The 19,468-nt window shown below is 45.3% G+C and overlaps 1 protein-coding gene across 4 annotated transcripts in view; it reads right to left on the bottom strand.

Annotated features, from left to right (window-relative positions):
- Window positions 1–932: 932 nt before the first annotated feature.
- LOC135530101 (ras association domain-containing protein 6-like) overlaps window positions 933–19,468 on the bottom strand; it is a 38,987-nt gene continuing 20,451 nt past the window's right edge. For 3 of the 4 annotated variants that reach the window (XM_064958491.1, XM_064958493.1, XM_064958492.1), the window contains exons 6-11: window positions 13,479–13,681; window positions 10,571–10,672; window positions 10,401–10,452; window positions 10,086–10,204; window positions 9,880–9,977; window positions 933–5,611 (exon numbers count right to left, since the gene is read on the bottom strand). In XM_064958491.1, the coding sequence (XP_064814563.1) occupies window positions 5,539–5,611; window positions 9,880–9,977; window positions 10,086–10,204; window positions 10,401–10,452; window positions 10,571–10,672; window positions 13,479–13,681 (647 nt within the window). In that variant the 3' untranslated portion in view covers window positions 933–5,538. Of the gene's footprint in view, window positions 5,612–9,875; window positions 9,978–10,085; window positions 10,205–10,400; window positions 10,453–10,570; window positions 10,673–13,478; window positions 13,682–19,468 lie in introns of those variants that run through there. The other variant, XM_064958494.1, reaches the window with a different exon arrangement.

Genomic DNA, 19,468 nt, shown 5'->3' with positions numbered 1-19,468 from the left:
GGGAGGTGAAGACGGCCCAGTACATCACTGGGACCGCAAGGCCTTCCAGAGGGTGGTGAAGATGGCCCAGTACATCACTGGGACTGCAAGGCCCTCCAGCGGGTGGTGAAGACGGCCCAGTACATCACTGGGACCGCAAGGCCTTCCAGAGGGTGGTGAAGACGGCCCAGTACATCACTGGGACCGCAAGGCCTTCCAGCGGGTGGTGAAGACGGCCCAGTACATCACTGGGACCGCAAGGCCTTCCAGCAGGTGGTGAAGACGGCCCAGTACATCACTGGGACCGCAAGGCCTTCCAGAGGGTGGTGAAGACGGCCCAGTACATCACTGGGGCCGCAAGGCCTTCCAGCGGGTGGTGAAGACAGCCCAGTACATCACTGGGACCGCAAGGCCTTCCAGCGGGTGGTGAAGACGGCCCAGTACATCACTGGGACCACAAGGCCTTCCAGCGGGTGGTGAAGACGGCCCAGTACATCACTGGGACCGCAAGGCCTTCCAGAGGGTTGTGAAGACGGCCCAGTACATCACTGGGACCGTGCTCCCATCCATCCAGGCCTAACCCGGACAGGAAGAGCACGTCAGACTTAACCCACTCAAGTGACACCTCCTAAAGTGACGCCACACCTCCTGGTTCTGAATAGGACTCTTTTAATCCGGGATGAATGGAACCAGCTTTATGTTCCTATTCTCATCTTTTATTATTTCTGACTGTCCAGAAGGAACCTGCATTTTGTTGGAAGATGTATACCATGTGTGTCACGTGGTACTAATTAAACTTCAAACTTCTTGTCTGTCAATATTTCCTCAAACTATCCTCTATATTCCCACGACACGCTTTTCTCTCGTCAATACATTGCATTCAAGGCAACAAAATAATGTCAATAAAGCTGAAATTGGTCTCAGTCAGACAGACGAACACAGAGACAGACAGGTCAAATCTAATCAAACTTTATTTATACAGCACATTTCAGACATGGAATGCAACACAATGTGCTATTTAAAACAACTAAAGAATAACAATATAACCTGAACGACTCAAAAATCATCCTAAGGAAAATCAAATCTGTGTTTTGATCCCTTTTAAAAATGTCCACAGGCATTCTATTCCAGAGGCTGGGGGCATAATAACTAAAGGCTGCCTCTCCATGCCTCTTGGTCCCCCTCAGGTTCTCTGGCATTCTATTCCAGAGGCTGGGGGCATAGTAACTAAAGGCTGTCTCTCCATGCCTCTTGGTCCCCCTCAGGTTCTCTGGCATTCTATTCTAGAGGCTGAGGGCATAGTAACTAAAGGCTGCCTCTCCATGCCTCTTGGTCCCCCTCAGGTTCTCTGGCATTCTATTCCAGAGGCTGAGGGCATAGTAATTAAAGGCTGCCTCTCCTTGCCTCTTGGTCCCCCTCAGGTTCTCTGGCATTCTATTCCAGAGGCTGGGGGCATAGTAATTAAAGGCTTCCTCTCCATGCCTCTTGGTCCCCCTCAGGTTCTCTGGCATTCTATTCCAGAGGCTGGGGGCATAGTAATTAAAGGCAGCCTCTCCTTGCCTCTTGGTCCCCCTCAGGTTCTCTGACATTCTATTCCAGAGGCTGGGGGCATAATAACTAAAGGCTGCCTCTCCTTGTCTCTTGGTCCCCCTCAGGTTCTCTGGCATTCTATTCCAGAGGCTGAGGGCATAATAACTAAAGGCTGCCTCTCCATGCCTCTTGGTCTGAGGCTTTGGGATAGTTATAAGGCCAGTGCCAGAGGACCAGAGGGACATACTGGGTACATAACGTAAGTGCATGCGTGTATTGGGGTTAGAATAATCTTTAAATTACTTCTAAAACTCACAGACAGCCAGTGCAGAGACCTTTGAACTGGTGTAATGTGTTCTCTCCGTCTAGTCTTGGTCAGTACCCGCGCTGCAGCATTCTGTATGTTTTGCAGTTGACCAATGGCTTTCTTGAGTAGACCAGACAGGAGAGCATTACAGTAGTCAAGCCTGCTTGCAATAAAAGCATGGATGAGTCTCTCTGTATCAGCCTGAGAGAAACAGCTGCACCGTGGCAATGGTCCTCAGGTGGTAAAAATCTATTTTGGTCACATTCCTAAAGTGTGATTCAAAACGGAGTTCAGAATCTAAAATAACAGCTAGTTTTTTTTTAACTGGTGTTTTGTCTTTATTGCCTGTGAATTAAAATGTGCGTTGAGATTCTCTCTGTGCTTTGTCTACAACAACAATTACCTGTCTTGATTTAGCTGTAGGAAGTTGTGCCATCCAAGTATTTAAATCACTAACACAGTTTGTATATTCTCTGAGTTATGTTCACCAAGGTTGACGACAATGATTGACCGGTACACAAGGTGCTAAACCCATCCTCTCTGGGACCGCAAGGCCTTTTCACTCTGTACTGGAGAGTCCAACCTACCTCTCCGGTCTGTCCAGATGGACATCATGGTCAACAGTGAGGAATGCACCATTTAAATACAAGAGCACAAGGACTTAGAGCTGTTTGGCATGTGTATTGGCTCTAGGATCATTTGCCTCTAACTAAGGCTGTCTCTCTGATGGCTCTAGGATCATTTGCCTCTAACTAAGGCTGTCTCTCTGATGGCTCTAGGATCATTTGCCTCTAACTAAGGCTGTCTCTCTGATGGCTCTAGGATCATTTGCCTCTAACTAAGGCTGTCTCTCTGATGGCTCTAGGATCATTTGCCTCTAACTAAGGCTGTCTCTCTGATGGCTCTAGGATCATTTGCCTCTAACTAAGGCTGTCTCTCTGATGGCTCTAGGATCATTTACCTCTAACTAAGGCTGTCTCTCTGATGGCACTAGGATCATTTGCCTCTAACTAAGGCTGTCTCTCTGTTGGCTCTAGGATCATTTACCACTTGAACTAACGCTGTCTCTGTGCTGTGGTGGGCTGCAAAACCAGATTGGTATTTGTCAAAAATACAGTTGGCACTTTAAATATCATTCAGCTGTTTGAAAACCAATTTCTCCAGGATTTTGGTTAAGAATGGAAACTATTTTGAAGAAGGTGGTGGGGACATACAGTATAGACGCCTCTGGTACTGTAAGACAATTAGGACCAATGGAGGTCAACAATCCTTTTGGGCAGATTGAATTCAGACTTCATATGCCGGGTCAAAACTGTCCCCTGGTCAAAAATATTTTAAACTCTTCAAAACCACCCCCGGAGGAACCTCCCAATGTCAATGACGCCGCTGGCCAATCTTGGGTAATTATAATATTTGCTATGATCAGACAATCACTTTATAGGGCTTATTAAACAGTTAGTCCGGGACAAGTAATCTGATTGGTCAAAAGTACATTCCAGCCATGATGTTAGTGATCATAACACCTCCACTAGCCAGTTAGTTAGCTTGCCGCGTGTTATTGAAAAATGACTGAATCACTTCATGATTCAACAGTAGCGAACCATTGTACAAACTGGCAGCTAGCTAGCATTTATTTGCTGTGTTGTCAAGCCTCTATTACAGAAACAGGAGTTAGCTGTCTAGGTGGAGGGATGACAACTCATTCAGGAGCTAGATGTTAGCTGTGTAGGTGGAGGGATGACTACTAGTTCAGCTGTGTAGATGAAGGGATGACGACTAGTTCAGCTGTGTAGGTGGAGGGATGACTACTGGTTCAGCTGTCTTAGTGGAGGGATGACTATTAGTTCAGCTGTCTAGGTGGAGGGATGACTACTAGTTCAGCTGTGTAGGTGGAGGGATGACTACTAGTTCAGCTGTGTAGGTGGAGGGATGACTACTAGTTCAGCTGTGTAGGTGGAGGGATGACTACTAGTTCAGCTGTCTTAGTGGAGGGATGACTACTAGTTCAGCTGTGTAGTTGGAGGGCTGACTACTAGTTCAGCTGTGTAGGCGGAGGGATGACTACTAGTTCAGCTGTGTAGGTAGAGGGATGACTACTAGTTCAGCTGTGTAGGTGGAGGGATGACTACTAGTTCAGCTGTCTTAGTGGAGGGATGACTACTAGTTCAGCTGTCTTAGTGGAGGGATGACTACTAGTTCAGCTGTCTTAGTGGAGGGATGACTACTAGTTCAGCTGTCTTAGTGGAGGGATGTCTACTAGTTCAGCTGTGTAGTTGGAGGGATGACTACTAGTTCAGCTGTGTAGGTGGAGGGATGACTACTAGTTCAGCTGTGTAGTTGGAGGGATGACTACTAGTTCAGCTGTGTAGTTGGAGGGATGACTACTAGTTCAGCTGTGTAGGTGGAGGGATGACTACTAGTTCAGCTCTGTAGTTGGAGGGATGACTACTAGTTCAGCTGTGTAGTTGGAGGGATGACTACTAGTTCAGCTGTGTAGTTGGAGGGATGACTACTAGTTCAGCTGTGTAGGTGGAGGGATGACTACTAGTTCAGCTGTGTAGTTGGAGGGAGGACTACTAGTTCAGCTGTGTAGTTGGAGGGATGACTACTAGTTCAGCTGTGTAGTTGGAGGGATGACTACTAGTTCAGCTGTCTTAGTGGAGGGATGACTACTAGTTCAGCTGTCTTAGTGGAGGGATGACTACTAGTTCAGCTGTGTAGGTGGAGGGATGACTACTAGTTCAGCTGTGTAGGTGGAGGGATGACTACTAGTTCAGCTGTCTTAGTGGAGGGATGACTACTAGTTCAGCTGTGTAGGTGGAGGGATGACTACTAGTTCAGCTGTCTTAGTGGAGGGATGACTACTAGTTCAGCTGTCTTAGTGGAGGGATGACTACTAGTTCAGCTGTGTAGGTGGAGGGATGACTACTAGTTCAGCTGTCTTAGTGGAGGGATGACTACTAGTTCAGCTGTGTAGGTGGAGGGATGACTACTAGTTCAGCTGTCTTAGTGGAGGGATGACTACTAGTTCAGCTGTGTAGGTGGAGGGATGACTACTAGTTCAGCTGTGTAGGTGGAGGGATGACTACTAGTTCAGCTGTCTTAGTGGAGGGATGACTACTAGTTCAGCTGTGTAGGTGGAGGGATGACTACTAGTTCAGCTGTGTAGGTGGAGGGATGACTAGTCCTTCTGGTACCAAAAGGGCTTTCTATTAGATGCGTCAGGTTCATTGAAAAATATTTCCATATTTAACTTTTTTAGACTTGTTGCTTTCAGTTCATCACTGATCATCATCTTTCATGTTGACATTGAACAATACCGTTTCCTCCTGCAGTCTTTCAGGTTTAGTTATGGTGTAGTATGTCTGAGTCCCAAATGGCACCCTATTCCCGATACAGCTCAATGTCCTGGTCTAAGGTAGTGCACTATATAGGGAATAGGGCTCTGGTCTAAAGTAGTGCACTATATAGGGAATAGGGCTCTGGTCTAAAGTAGTGCACTATATAGGGAATAGGGCTCTGGTCTAAAGTAGTCCACTAAATAGGGAATAGGGCTCTGGTCTAAAGTAGTGCACTAAATAGGGAATAGGGTGCCATTTGGTACACATTATTAGTTTAATCTTTAACATCCTCTTCCCTGGACAGTATGTCCCTTCATGTATTCTGTGTACTGTTGTTCTGGTATGTGTTGTGTGAAGTCCAGTCTGTGTGAAGTCCACTTCTCACACCTCTGTCTCGGTCTTGGTGATCTTGGAGCTTAGAAGCTGAGACAAGACTATTTGCTGCTGGTTGTACCTATAGGACACAAAAACAGTCCATCACTGTTTAGCTACAGGTGACACATCACCGTTTAGCTACAGGTGACACATCACTGTTTAGCTACAGGTGACACATTACTGTTTAGCTACAGGTGACACATCACCGTTTAGCTACAGGTGACACATCACTGTTTAACTACAGGTGACACATCACTGTTTAACTACAGGTGACACATCACTGTTTAGCTACAGGTGACACATGACCGTTTAGCTACAGGTGACACATCACCGTTTAGCTACAGGTGACACATCACCGTTTAGCTACAGGTGACACATCACCGTTTAGCTACAGATGGCACATTACTGTTAAGCTACAGGTGACACATCACTGTTTAGCTACAGGTGACACATTACTGTTTAGCTACAGGTGACACATCACCGTTTAGCTACAGGTGACACCACTGTTTAGCTACAGGTGACACATCACCGTTTAGCTACAGGTGACACATCACCGTTTAGCTACAGGTGACACATCACTGTTTAACTACAGATGACACATCACTGTTTAGCTACAGGTGACATGGTGATTTTTCAGTAGCATATCGTGAAGTAATAACGTAATGAAACTGAATCATTAAAAGGATTAAAGGAACCTGTAACCACACCTGTATAACATAAGAATAGACAATAACAAAATAAATAGGCACACCTTGTAATCCAGACGCAATACTGGATTAGACATGTCAGAATCTATAGCTAAACGGAGATGTGTCACCTGTAGCTAAACGGTGATGTGTCACCTGTAGCTAAACAGTAATGTGTCACCTGTAGCTAAACAGTGATGTGTCACCTGTAGCTAAACTGTGATGTGTCACCTGTAGCTAAACGGTGATGTGTCACCTGTAGCTAAACGGTGATGTGTCACCTGTAGCTAAACAGTAATGTGTCACCTGTAGCTAAACAGTGATGTGTCACCTGTAGCTAAATGGTGATGTGTCACCTGTAGCTAAACGGTGATGTGTCACCTGTAGCTTAACAGTAATGTGTCACCTGTAGCTTAACAGTAATGTGTCACCTGTAGCTAAAGAGTTGATCATTTACATAGAGAGTAGTGACGATGTATGTGATGTAAGAATGAAACTGTATAAAAGCAGTGTGCTGCGGCTGGAGAAAACAGTTCAACCATGGACTACTCGGTTTGTTACTTTCTAATGAAGTTTATTTGAATTTACAAGTTCCGGGATCTGAGAAATATTATTGGACCATTATTTCTATGACTGTGACACATCACTGTTTAGCTACAGGTGACACATTACTGTTTAGCTACAGGTGACACATCACTGTTTAGCTACAGGTGACACATCACCGTTTAGCTACAGGTGACACATCACTGTTTAGCTACAGGTGACACATTACTGTTTAGCTACAGGTGACACATCACTGTTTAGCTACAGGTGACACATTACTGTTTAGCTACAGGTGACACATGACCGTTTAGCTACAGGTGACACATCACTGTTTAGCTACAGGTGACACATCACCGTTTAGCTACAGGTGACACATCACCGTTTAGCTACAGGTGACACATCACCGTTTAGCTACAGATGGCACATTACTGTTAAGCTACAGGTGACACATCACTGTTTAGCTACAGGTGACACATTACTGTTTAGCTACAGGTGACACATCACCGTTTAGCTACAGGTGACACATCACTGTTTAGCTACAGGTGACACATCACCGTTTAGCTACAGGTGACACATCACCGTTTAGCTACAGGTGACACATCACTGTTTAACTACAGATGACACATCACTGTTTAGCTACAGGTGACATGGTGATTTTTCAGTAGCATATCGTGAAGTAATAACGTAATGAAACTGAATCATTAAAAGGATTAAAGGAACCTGTAACCACACCTGTATAACATAAGAATAGACAATAACAAAATAAATAGGCACACCTTGTAATCCAGACGCAATACTGGATTAGACATGTCAGAATCTATAGCTAAACGGAGATGTGTCACCTGTAGCTAAACGGTGATGTGTCACCTGTAGCTAAACAGTGATGTGTCACCTGTAGCTAAACAGTGATGTGTAACCTGTAGCTAAACGGTGATGTGTCACCTGTAGCTAAACAGTAATGTGTCACCTGTAGCTAAACAGTGATGTGTCACCTGTAGCTAAACTGTGATGTGTCACCTGTAGCTAAACAGTGATGTGTCACCTGTAGCTAAACGGTGATGTGTCACCTGTAGCTAAACAGTAATGTGTCACTTGTAGCTAAACAGTGATGTGTCACCTGTAGCTAAATTGTGATGTGTCACCTGTAGCTAAACGGTGATGTGTCACCTGTAGCTTAACAGTAATGTGTCACCTGTAGCTTAACAGTAATGTGTCACCTGTAGCTAAAGAGTTGATCATTTACATAGAGAGTAGTGACGATGTATGTGATGTAAGGATGAAACTGTATAAAAGCAGTGTGCTGCGGCTGGAGAAAACAGTTCAACCATGGACTACTCGGTTTGTTACTTTCTAATGAAGTTTATTTGAATTTACAAGTTCCGGGATCTGAGAAATATTATTGGACCATTATTTCTATGACTGTGACACATCACTGTTTAGCTACAGGTGACACATTACTGTTTAGCTACAGGTGACACATCACTGTTTAGCTACAGGTGACACATCACCGTTTAGCTACAGGTGACACATCACTGTTTAGCTACAGGTGACACATTACTGTTTAGCTACAGGTGACACATTACTGTTTAGCTACAGGTGACACATCACCGTTTAGCTACAGGTGACACATCACAGTTTAGCTACAGGTGACACATCACTGTTTAGCTACAGGTGACACATCACCGTTTAGCTACAGGTGACACATCACTGTTTAGCTACAGGTGACACATTACTGTTTAGCTACAGGTGACACATTACTGTTTAGCTACAGGTGACACATCACCGTTTAGCTACAGGTGACACATCACAGTTTAGCTACAGGTGACACATCACAGTTTAGCTACAGGTGGCACATCACCTTTAACTACAGGTGACACATCACTGTTAACCTCTTACATCTATGGGGGCGCTATTTCATTTTTGGATGAAAAACGTTCCCGTTTTAAACAAGATATTTTTTCACAAAAAGATGCTCGACTATGCATATAATTGATAGCATTCGAAAGAAAACACTCTGACGTGTCCAGAAATACCAAGATATTCTCTGTGCGTGCCCTAGAACGTGAGCTTCAGGCAAAACCAAGATGAGATGGCATCCAGGAAATGACAAGGATTTTTGAGGCTCTGTTTTCCATTGTCTCCTTATATGGCTGTGAATGCCAGAGGAATGAGCCTGCCCTTTCTGTCGTTTCCCCAAGGTGTCTGCAGCATTGTGACGTATTTGTAGGCAGATCATTGGAAGATTGACCATAAGAGACCACATTTATCAGGTGTCCGCCCGGTGTCCTGCGCCGAAATTGGTGCGCAAAAGTCACCTGCCAGTATCTTTCCATGGGATACAGAGAGGAAAGCAAGCTTCCACGAACTGCATATCAATGAAGAGATATGTGAAAAAACACCTTGAGGATTGATTCCAAACAACGTTTGCCTTGTTTCGGTCGATATTATGTAGTTAATCCGGAAAAAGTTTTACGTTGTAGGTGACTGAATTTTCGGTTCGTTTCGGTAGCCAGACGCAATGTAGAAAACGGAACGATTTCTCCTACACACAGACGCTTTCAGGAAAAACTGCGCTTTTGGTATGTAACTGAGAGTCTCCTCATTGAAAACATCAGAAGCGCTTCAAAGGTAAATGATTTTATTTATTTGGTTATCTGGTTTTTGTGAAAATGTTGCGTCCTAAATGCTACTCAAAATGCTATGCTAGCTTTGCATACTCTTACACAAATTAGTCAATTTCTATGGTTCAAAAGCATATTTTGAAAATCTGAGATGACAGTGTTGTTAAGAAAAGGCTAAGCTTGAGAGCAGACGCATTATTTTCATTTTATTTGCGATTTTCAGAAATCGTTAACGTTGCGTTATGCTAATGAGCCTGAGGCTTTAGTCACAAACCCGGATCCGGGATGGGGAGTTTCAAGAAGTTAAGCTACAGGTGACACATCACTGTTAACTAAAGGAGACACAGAGTAAACACAGTACGGTTTAGATTCCAGATTGACCCAGTTGACCTGACATTGTTGATTCAGTGCATGTTAACCCAGAACCTTGTCTGAATGTTTCGGTCCCCCTCTACTTTAGGTAACAGTTAGGATAGTTGAACTCCTTCATAACTCACTTGGTGGTGATTCTTTGAACCGCTCTGTTCTCCTCTTCCTCCAGCTTCACTAGAACCCCCTCCAGGATGGGCAGCTCCAGGTTGAGGTACTGGGCCACCTGGGGAGAGAGCAGAGCTTGTCATAGGCAGGGGGTTAGTGCACTGTGTGTGGCTTGTGTCCAAAACTCATTCTGGCCACAAAACCCTGCTGAAGGGCAGACACGCACATCGTTGCTGACTTCCTCTTCATCTCTGTCCATGAGGAACATCTTCATGATGTTCTCTGCTGGGCCCTGAACAAGCCTCTCCCACAGCGGCAGATCTGAGTCAGACAGCTTCTTCTTCTCTATAGGAGGAAACAGACACTATTAATTCTAACCCTGGAGAACCCTAACCCTGGAGAACCATAACCTTGGAGAACCCTAACAATGGAGAACCATGGAGAGTCCCAGTTTACACCAATTATGCCCCGTCCAACGTGTTAATGATGTCAGAAGGATAGCAGCGTCATTTGTGTTCTGGAAGAGAATGACACAACGTACCTCCACTTTGATGGACACAGTAGAGGGCAAACTCATTAGGATCATTTTCTATCTGCAACACAACACGGAAACACATCGGTGAACCAGACACACATACTATTAGAACCAAACCAGAAGACTTCCCCAAGTGATCTAACAACAATACAACCTGGTCATTTGACATAATTCACCTTGAATTTCTGAAGGAGCTGTGATATGACCTGATGTGTTGTCATTTTGCTGTTGATACGGACGTTAGTGGATGTTCCATAGGTTGGAGTGAATATAGCCGTCTAGAGAGAGAGAGAGAAACAGAGACAGACACAAGACACACAAAGAGAGAGACAGAGAAAGAGAGAAAACAGAGACAGAGAAAGAGAGAGACAGAGACAGACAGAGAGAGACAGAGACGAGAGAGACAGAGACAAAGATGGAGAAAGAAAGAGAAACAGAGACAGACACAGAGAAAGACAGAGACAAGAGAGACAGAGACGGAGAAAGAAAGAGAAACAGAGACAGACACAGAGAGAGACAGAGACGAGAGAGACATACACAGAGAGAGACAGAGACGAGAGAGACAGACACAGAGAGAGACAGAGACGAGAGAGACAGACACAGAGAGAGACATACACAGAGAGAGACAGAGAGAGACAGAGAGAGAGAGACAGAGAGAGAGAGACAGAGAGAGAGATTTATTGGGTCTGGGAACCCACAACACAATAACCACTCAAACAACCAAGCAGATCCTCTCAGTGAGGGGCCAACCAAGCTGCTTAGCATTGCTGACAGCCTGGCTAGACTGCGGAGTCAAACCCAGGAAGTCATTGCTAAGGCGATATTCTCCCACATAATTGTAGATCAGTTCATCCACAAAGACATCATCCTCTGGCCCAAAGCCGACCATTGTCTTGCTTTATTCTCCATCATAAGGGCCCTTACAAGTTGCCTTACATCCTTCTTCAAACTCTTTGTGACGCAAAATCTTCATGCCGAGCACATCTAGGTAAAAGATAGCCGTTTTGATTCGGTCACCCAGTTTGAAAACGAAAAGCAAGGCTCGTCTCAAAGCCACTATACTCCAAGTGAGTTTGCTATGTACAATACGATTATCATATATCACACTCGGTTTGTCCACGTTGATTAAGGATCCTTGCAATTGATTGTCAATATAGAAAAGAGACAACCAGAAGCCAGAAGAAAAGACCCACCCTAAAAGGATCATCACCATTGTTTTCATTTCTCTGAACCTGACCACGTTTCCCACGACCTTTTACTGCCGTAACAGCAATCACACATTTCCTCAAGAGGAAACTCTTCTCTTCACACTCAACTGGTCAAACTCCACCGTCTTCTGTAACACCACAGCTGACCTCACAAACTGATCAACATCAAAATAATCTGCCAATTTGACAGATTTCCCCAAAGTCTGATCCAGGAATCCATTTGCCTCATCTACATTGTAAATTGAGTCATCACCAGCTGCGATCTTAACAATAGAGATGTCCATATCCTTCTCCTGATCCTCCTCAACTGAGACACATTTTGACTCCCTCTGTCACATCCCCTCTCAACACTCCCCACTTGCACCCCATCACTCGTACTGGGCATCTCCTCCACTACCTGGGAGACTAGCTCCACCTGAACCCTCTACTGTACCCCATCACTCGTACTGGGCATCTCCTCCACTACCTGGGAGACTAGCTCCACCTGAACCCTCTTCTGTACCCCATCACTCGCACTGGGCATCTCCTCACCAGTCTGTGGAAATGGCTCCCAAGATCCTTCCTTACTTCCTCCAACAAAATGTTTCTGCTGAACATCAGACACTATGTTCCACTCTGGTACAAGCAGCAACTCAGTACCCTAAACATGGACAACTTGTTCCTCAGCAACAGGTGCTTGTGGCTGCTCTACCACTGTCGGCCCCACCTCTCCCTACATCAGCAGGCCCAGGCGTTACGAGGACCACCTCTCCCTACATCAGTGGGCCCAGGCGTTACGAGGACCACCTCTCCCTACATCAGCGGGCCCAGGCGTTACGAGAACCACCTCTCCCTACATCAGTGGGCCCAGGCATTACGATGCCCACCTCTTCCTACATCAGTGGGCCCAGGCGTTACGATGCCCACCTCTCCCTACATCAGTGGGCCAAGGCATTACGATGCCCACCTCTCTCTACATCAGCGGGCCCAGGTGTTTTCGAGGACCACCTCTCTCGACATCAGTGGGTCCAGGCGTTACGAGGAACACCTCTCCCTACATCAGTGGGTCAGGCATTACGAGGACCACCTCTCCCTACATCAGTGGGTCAGGCATTACGAGGACCACCTCTCTCGACATCAGTGGGCCCAGGCGTTACGAGGACCACCTCGCCCTACATCAGTGGTTCCAGGCGTTACGAGGAACACCTCTCTCTACTTCAGTGGGTCAGGCATTACGAGGGCCACCTCTCTCTACATCAGCGGGCCCAGGTGTTTTCGAGGACCACCTCTCTCGACATCAGTGGGTCCAGGCGTTACGAGGAACACCTCTCCCTACATCAGTGGGTCAGGCATTACGAGGACCACCTCTCCCTACATCAGTGGTTCCAGGCGTTACGAGGAACACCTCTCTCGACATCAGTGGGCCCAGGCGTTACGAGGACCACCTCGCCCTACATCAGTGGTTCCAGGCGTTACGAGGAACACCTCTCTCTACTTCAGTGGGTCAGGCATTACGAGGACCACCTAGCCCTACATCAGTGGTTCCAGGCGTTACGAGGAACACCTCTCTCTACATCAGTGGGTCAGGCATTACGAGGGCCACCTCTCTCTACATCAGTGGGCCCAGGTGTTATGAGGCCCTTCTCTCACATTAGTGGGTCAGGCGTTACGAGGACCCCCTGTGTACCTCCCAAAGCCTCTACCACGAAAAAAACCATCATCATTCATAGAAAAGAAAACAAGAAAGATAACACAGGCGATCTAATGCCAGACACCGCTCATAAAATTCCCAGCATGCACTAAACAAAGTCAGAAAGAAAGAAAAATAAAGACATTTGATGGATCAAATCATGTCCTAGGTAGGTAATGATCAGGTCAGTTCTCGCATTGACGTTACCTTGTAGTTATAGAAGTGTCCGTTGATGGAGAAGCAGTGTTGCCTGTTCCTCTCTCTCTGTGAGGGACTCCTCTTCACCCTCCTCTTCACCAAGGAAGCATCACTCATACAGCGGATCAGGTTGGACTGCTCCTCCTCCACCTCTGTCTTCTGCTTTGTGGGGGTGGGACGCAGCGTACAGCTTTCATAACTCCTGTAGCTCCCTGGACAGTAGAGTTGGACGATATTACCTCACCCTTTCCCAATCCCCTCCAACTCCCAAGACAGGCAAACCAGTTAAGAGTTAGGGTGCGCTATTCTAATTTTTGGAATAAAAACGTTCCCGTGTTAAGCAAGATATTTTGTCAGGAAAAGATGCTCGACTATGCATATAATTGACAGCTTTGGATAGAAAACACTCGGACATTTCCAAAACTGCAAAGATATTGTCTGTGAGTGCAACAGAACTGATGTTACAGGCGATACCCAGATAAAAATCCAACCAGGAAGTGCCGCATTTTTTGAAACACGCCTCATGCCAATGATTCCTTATATGGCTGTGAATGAGCTACGAATGAGTTTACGTTTTCTACATATTCCCCAAGGTGTGTGGAAGAATAGCCGTAAGAGACCATATTTAGCGAGTGGTCACATGATGTCTCCCGCAGAAAATCTTGCGTAAAATACTGAGGTAGCCATTTTTCCAATCACTTCTTATGAGAAACCAATTGCCCCGACGGATATATTATCGAATATATAAACACTTTGAGGATTGATCCTAAACAACGTTTGCCGTGTTTCTGTCGATATTATGGAGCTAATTTTGAAAAAAAGTTTGGAGTTGTAGTGGTAGCATTTTCCGGTCGATTTCTCAGCCAAGCATGATGAACAGACGGGAGCTGTTTCGCCTACAAAAATCATATTTTTGGAAAAAAGGAACATTTGCTATCTAACTGGGAGTCTCCTGAGTGAAAACATCCGAAGTTCTTCAAAGGTAAATTATTTAATTTGGTTGCTTTTCTTATTTTCGTGAAAATGTTGCCTGCTGCTAGCAGAGCCTAGCATAACATTATTCCATGATAAACTTACACAAATGCTTGTCTGGCATTGGCTGTATCGCATATTTTGAAAATCTGAGATGACAGTGTGATTAACAAAAGGCTAAGCTTGTGTTTGAATATATTTCATTTGCGATTTTCATGAATAGGAAAGGTTTCTCAGGGTATTTATGTCCGCTGCGTTATGCTAATTCGTTCGGAGCTATGATTACGCTCCCGGATCCGGGATTGCTAGTCTCAAGAACCTCATTTTTACTAGAGGCTGTTCACCTAATAATCTCACTGCACCCCCCTTCCAGGTCTCTGTTCTCCTACTAATCTCACTATAACCCCCCCCTTCCAGGTCTCTGTTCTCCTACTAATCTCACTGCACCCCACCTTCCAGGGCTCTGTTCTTCTACTAATCTCACTGAAACCCCCTCCAGGTCTCTGTTCTCGTACTAATCTCACTGTGACCCCCATTCCAGGTCCCTGTTCTCCTACTAATCTCACTGAAACCCCCTCCAGGAATCTGTTCTCCTACTAATCTCACTGTGACCCCCTCCAGGTCTCTGTTCTCCTACTAATCTGACTGTGACCCCCTCCAAGTCTCTGTTCTCCTAATAATCTCACTGCACCCCCCCCTCCAGGTCTCTGTTCTCCTAATAATCTCACTGCAACCCCTTCCAGGTCTCTGTTCTCCTACTAATCTCACTGTAACCCCCGCCAGGTCTCTGTTCTCCTACTAATCTCAATGTAACCCCCTCCAGATCTCTGTTCTCCTACTAATCTCACTGTAACCCCCTCCAGGTCTCTGTTAACCTACTAATCTCACTATAACCCTCCTCCAGGTCTCTGTTCTCCTACTAATCTCACTGTAACCCCCTGCAGGTCTCTGTTCTCCTACTAATCTCACTGTAACCCCCTCCAGGTCTCTGTTCTCTTACTAATCTCACTGCAACACCTCCAGGTCTCTGTTCTCCTACTAATCTCACTGTAACCCGCCCCTCCAGGTCTCTGTTCTCCTACTAATCTCACTGTAACCCCCTCCACCCCTTTCCTCCCGGCTGGCTCGGCCTTCTGCTCCTGCTACGTCGCTGAGTGACTCATTGCGAGCTTACAGAACAGGGCTGCGGGCAGCTGAGCAAATATTTTTGAAAATACTAAACTTCACGAGGACCTATCATCCTTTCACTCGCTCCTGTCTACCTTCTGTTCTTCTGTATCTGCTGCTAAAGCCACTTTCTACCATTAAATGTCTGGTTCTACCCTGAAACTTTTTTCTACCTTCTCCTTCATCCTTAATCCCCCCCTCCCTCTCTGCAGGTGACTTTGAAAAAAAGATAGATGATATCTGCTACTCATTCACAGCCTATTGAATCCACTGGTTTCACTCACACAGATCATCCCCTCCTCTCTTCTCCAGGCCATCTCTGTAGACCTTCTCCGATTCCTTACTTCCCTCAGCAAACTCATCCCTGACCAGTGGTTGCGTCCCCTCTGACTTTAAAATGGACAGTTGCTCCCCTCCCTTTTAGTTGTTCTTACACTTTTGACTAGTGGTGTAAATATACAGTACCAGTCAAAATGCACCTATTCATTCAGGGGTTTCTTTATTTTCTACATTGTAGAACAATAGTGTAGATATCAAAACTATGAAATAACACATGGAATCATGTAGTAACCACAAAATTGTGAAAACAAATAGCCAACCTTTGCCTTGATGACAGATTTGCACACTCTGGGCATTCTCTCAACCAGCTTCACGAGGGAGTCACCTGGAATGCACTTTAATTAAGATGTGTGCCGTAAAGTTATTTTGTGGAATTTCTTTCCTCCTTAATGCGTTTGAGACAATCAGTTGACTTGTGACAAGGTAGGGGTGGTATACAGAAGATAGCCCTATTTGGTAAAAGACCAAGTCCATATTATGGCAAGAACAGCTCAAATATACAAAGAGAAACGACAGTCCATCATTAATTTAAGACATGAAGGTCAGTCAATACGGAAAATGTCAAGAACTTTGAAAGTTTCTTCAGGTGCAGTCTCAAAAACCATCAAGTGCTATGATGAAACTGGCTCTCATTAGGACCACCACATGGAAGACCCAGAGTAACCTTTGCTGCAGAGGATACATTCATTAGAGTTACCAGCATTAGAAATTGCAGCCCAAATAAATTCTTCACAGAGCTCAAGTAATAGACGCATCTCAACATCAACTGTTCGGAGGAGACTGTGTGAATCAGGCCTTCATGGTTGAATTGCTGCAAATAAACCACTACTAAAGGACACCAGTAATAAGAAGAGACTTGCATGTGCCAAGAAACACGAACAATGGACATTATTTATTTATTTATTTATTTCACCTTTATTTAACCAGGTAGGAAAGTTGAGAACAAGTTCTCATTTACAATTGCGACCTGGCCAAGATAAAGCAAAGCAGTTCGACACATACAATGACACAGAGTTACACATGGAGTAAAATAAACATACAGTCAATAATACAGTATAAACAAGTCTATATACGATGTGAGCAAATGAGGTGAGATAAGGGAGGTAAAGGCAAAAAAAGGCCATGGTGGCAAAGTAAATACAATATAGCAAGTAAAACACTGGAATGGTAGATTTGCAATGCAAGAATGTGCAAAGTAGAAATAAAAATAATGGGGTGCAAAGGAGCAAAATAAATAAATTAATTAAATACAGTAGGGAAAGAGGTAGTTGCTTGGGCTAAAATATAGGTGGGCTATGTACAGGTGCAGTAATCTGTGAGCTGCTCTGACAGTAGGTGCTTAAAACTAGTGAGGGAGATAAGTGTTTCCAGTTTCAGTGCTTTTTGTAGTTTGTTCCAGTCATTGGCAGCAGAGAACTGGAAGGAGAGGCGGCCAAAGAAAGAATTGGTTTTGGGGGTGACTAGAGAGATATACCTGCTGGAGCGTGTGCTACAGGTGGGAGATGCTATGGTGACCAGCGAGCTGAGATAAGGGGGGACTTTACCTAGCAGGGTCTTGTAGATGACATGGAGCCAGTGGGTTTGGCGACGAGTATGAAGCGAGGGCCAGCCAACGAGAGCGTACAGGTCGCAATGGTGGTAGTATATGGAGCTTTGGTGACAAAACGGATAGCACTGTGATAGACTGCATCCAATTTGTTGAGTAGGGTATTGGAGGCTATTTTGTAAATGACATCGCCAAAGTCGAGGATTGGTACGATGGTCAGTTTTACAAGGGTTTGTTTGGCAGCATGAGTGAAGGATGCTTTGTTGCGAAACAGGAAGCCAATTCTAGATTTAACTTTGGATTGGAGATATTTGATATGGGTCTGGAAGGAGAGTTTACAGTCTAACCAGACACCTAAGTATTTGTAGTTGTCCACGTATTCTAAATCAGAGCCGTCCAGAGTAGTGATGTTGGACAGGCGGGCAGGTGCGGGTAGGGATTGGTTGAAGAGCATGCATTTAGTTTTACTTGTATTTAAGAGCAATTGGAGGCCACGGAAGGAGAGTTGTATGGCATTGAAGCTTGCCTGGAGGGTTGTTAACACAGTGTCCAAAGAAGGGACAGAATTATACAGAATGGTGTCGTATGCGTAGAGGTGGATCAGAGACTCACCAGCAGCAAGAGCGACCTCATTGATGTATACAGAGAAGAGAGTCGGTCCAAGAATTGAACCCTGTGGCACCCCCATAGAGACTGCCAGAGGTCCGGACAGCAGACCCTCTGATTTGACACACTGAACTCTATCAGAGAAGTAGTTGGTGAACCAGGCGAGGCAATCATTTGAGAAACCAAGGCTGTCGAGTCTGCCGATGAGGATGTGGTGATTGACAGAGTGAAAAGCCTTGGCCAGATCAATGAACACGGCTGCACAGTAATGTTTCTTATCGATGGCGGTTAAGATATCGTTTAGGACCTTGAGCGTGGCTGAGGTGCACCCATGACCAGCTCTGAAACCAGATTGCATAGCAGAGAAGGTATGGTGAGATTCGAAATGGTCGGTAATCTGTTTGTTGACTTGGCTTTCGAAGACCTTAGAAAGGCATGGTAGGATAGATATAGGTCTGTAGCAGTTTGGGTCAAGAGTGTCCCACCCTTTGAAGAGGGGGATGACCGCAGCTGCTTTCCAATCATTGGGGATCTCAGACGACACGAAAGAGAGGTTGAATAGGCTAGTAATAGGGGTGGCAACAATTTCGGCAGATAATTTTAGAAAGAAAGGGTCCAGATTGTCTAGCCCGGCTGATTTGTAGGGGTCCGGATTTTGCAGCTCTTTCAGAACTTCAGCTGAACGGATTTGGGAGAAGGAGAAATGGGGAAGGCTTGGGCGAGTTGCTGTGGGGGGTGCAGTGCTGTTGACCGGGGTAGAGGTAGCCAGGTGGAAAGCATGGCCAGCCGTAGAAAAATGCTTATTGAAATGCTCAATTATGGTGGATTTATCAGTGGTGACAGTGTTTCCTAGGCCCTGAATTTTTCTTAACGTCTCAGTGCAGCTCCTTTCAATAGGGCGCTTTCCCTTTAATTCCCAATTAAATAGCCAGCATCAGCTGCGCAAAAGTGGGTTTGTGTTGGAGACGTGAATGAGGATGTGTTCAACCCTTAGTGCCCGACGCTTCTCTATTCCGTTGTTTTGTTGCCGTTAAACGTGTGTTTTGTAGCCTAATTGAGTTTACCCAGGATCGGATCCAATCTTTGCGTCCGTGGACTACACCTCTGTTCTTCGTGGCCTTTCTCCGCTGGAGATCTATTGGCGGATTGGATTGTCTGACTGACCGACTGACTACCACCTTTTTGTATACGGTATTTCATTTGTTTTGATGTCATGTATACGGTGATGATTTATGTAGTTAGTTGTAGTTGAGGACTTAGTAAGAGTGGATACGCTTTAAAGTTCTGTGGTAAAATAATTGTTACATGGATTGTATGATTAATACTGGGTTTACGCTACACTGAATGAACGGACAAACATTGCGTGACT

This window comes from Oncorhynchus masou, unplaced genomic scaffold (genome assembly GCF_036934945.1).
Source record: "Oncorhynchus masou masou isolate Uvic2021 unplaced genomic scaffold, UVic_Omas_1.1 unplaced_scaffold_1255, whole genome shotgun sequence".
Lineage (NCBI taxonomy): Eukaryota > Metazoa > Chordata > Actinopteri > Salmoniformes > Salmonidae > Oncorhynchus > Oncorhynchus masou.
Note: the sequence above shows the minus strand (reverse complement) of the source record. Positions and strands in the feature narration are given on the sequence as shown.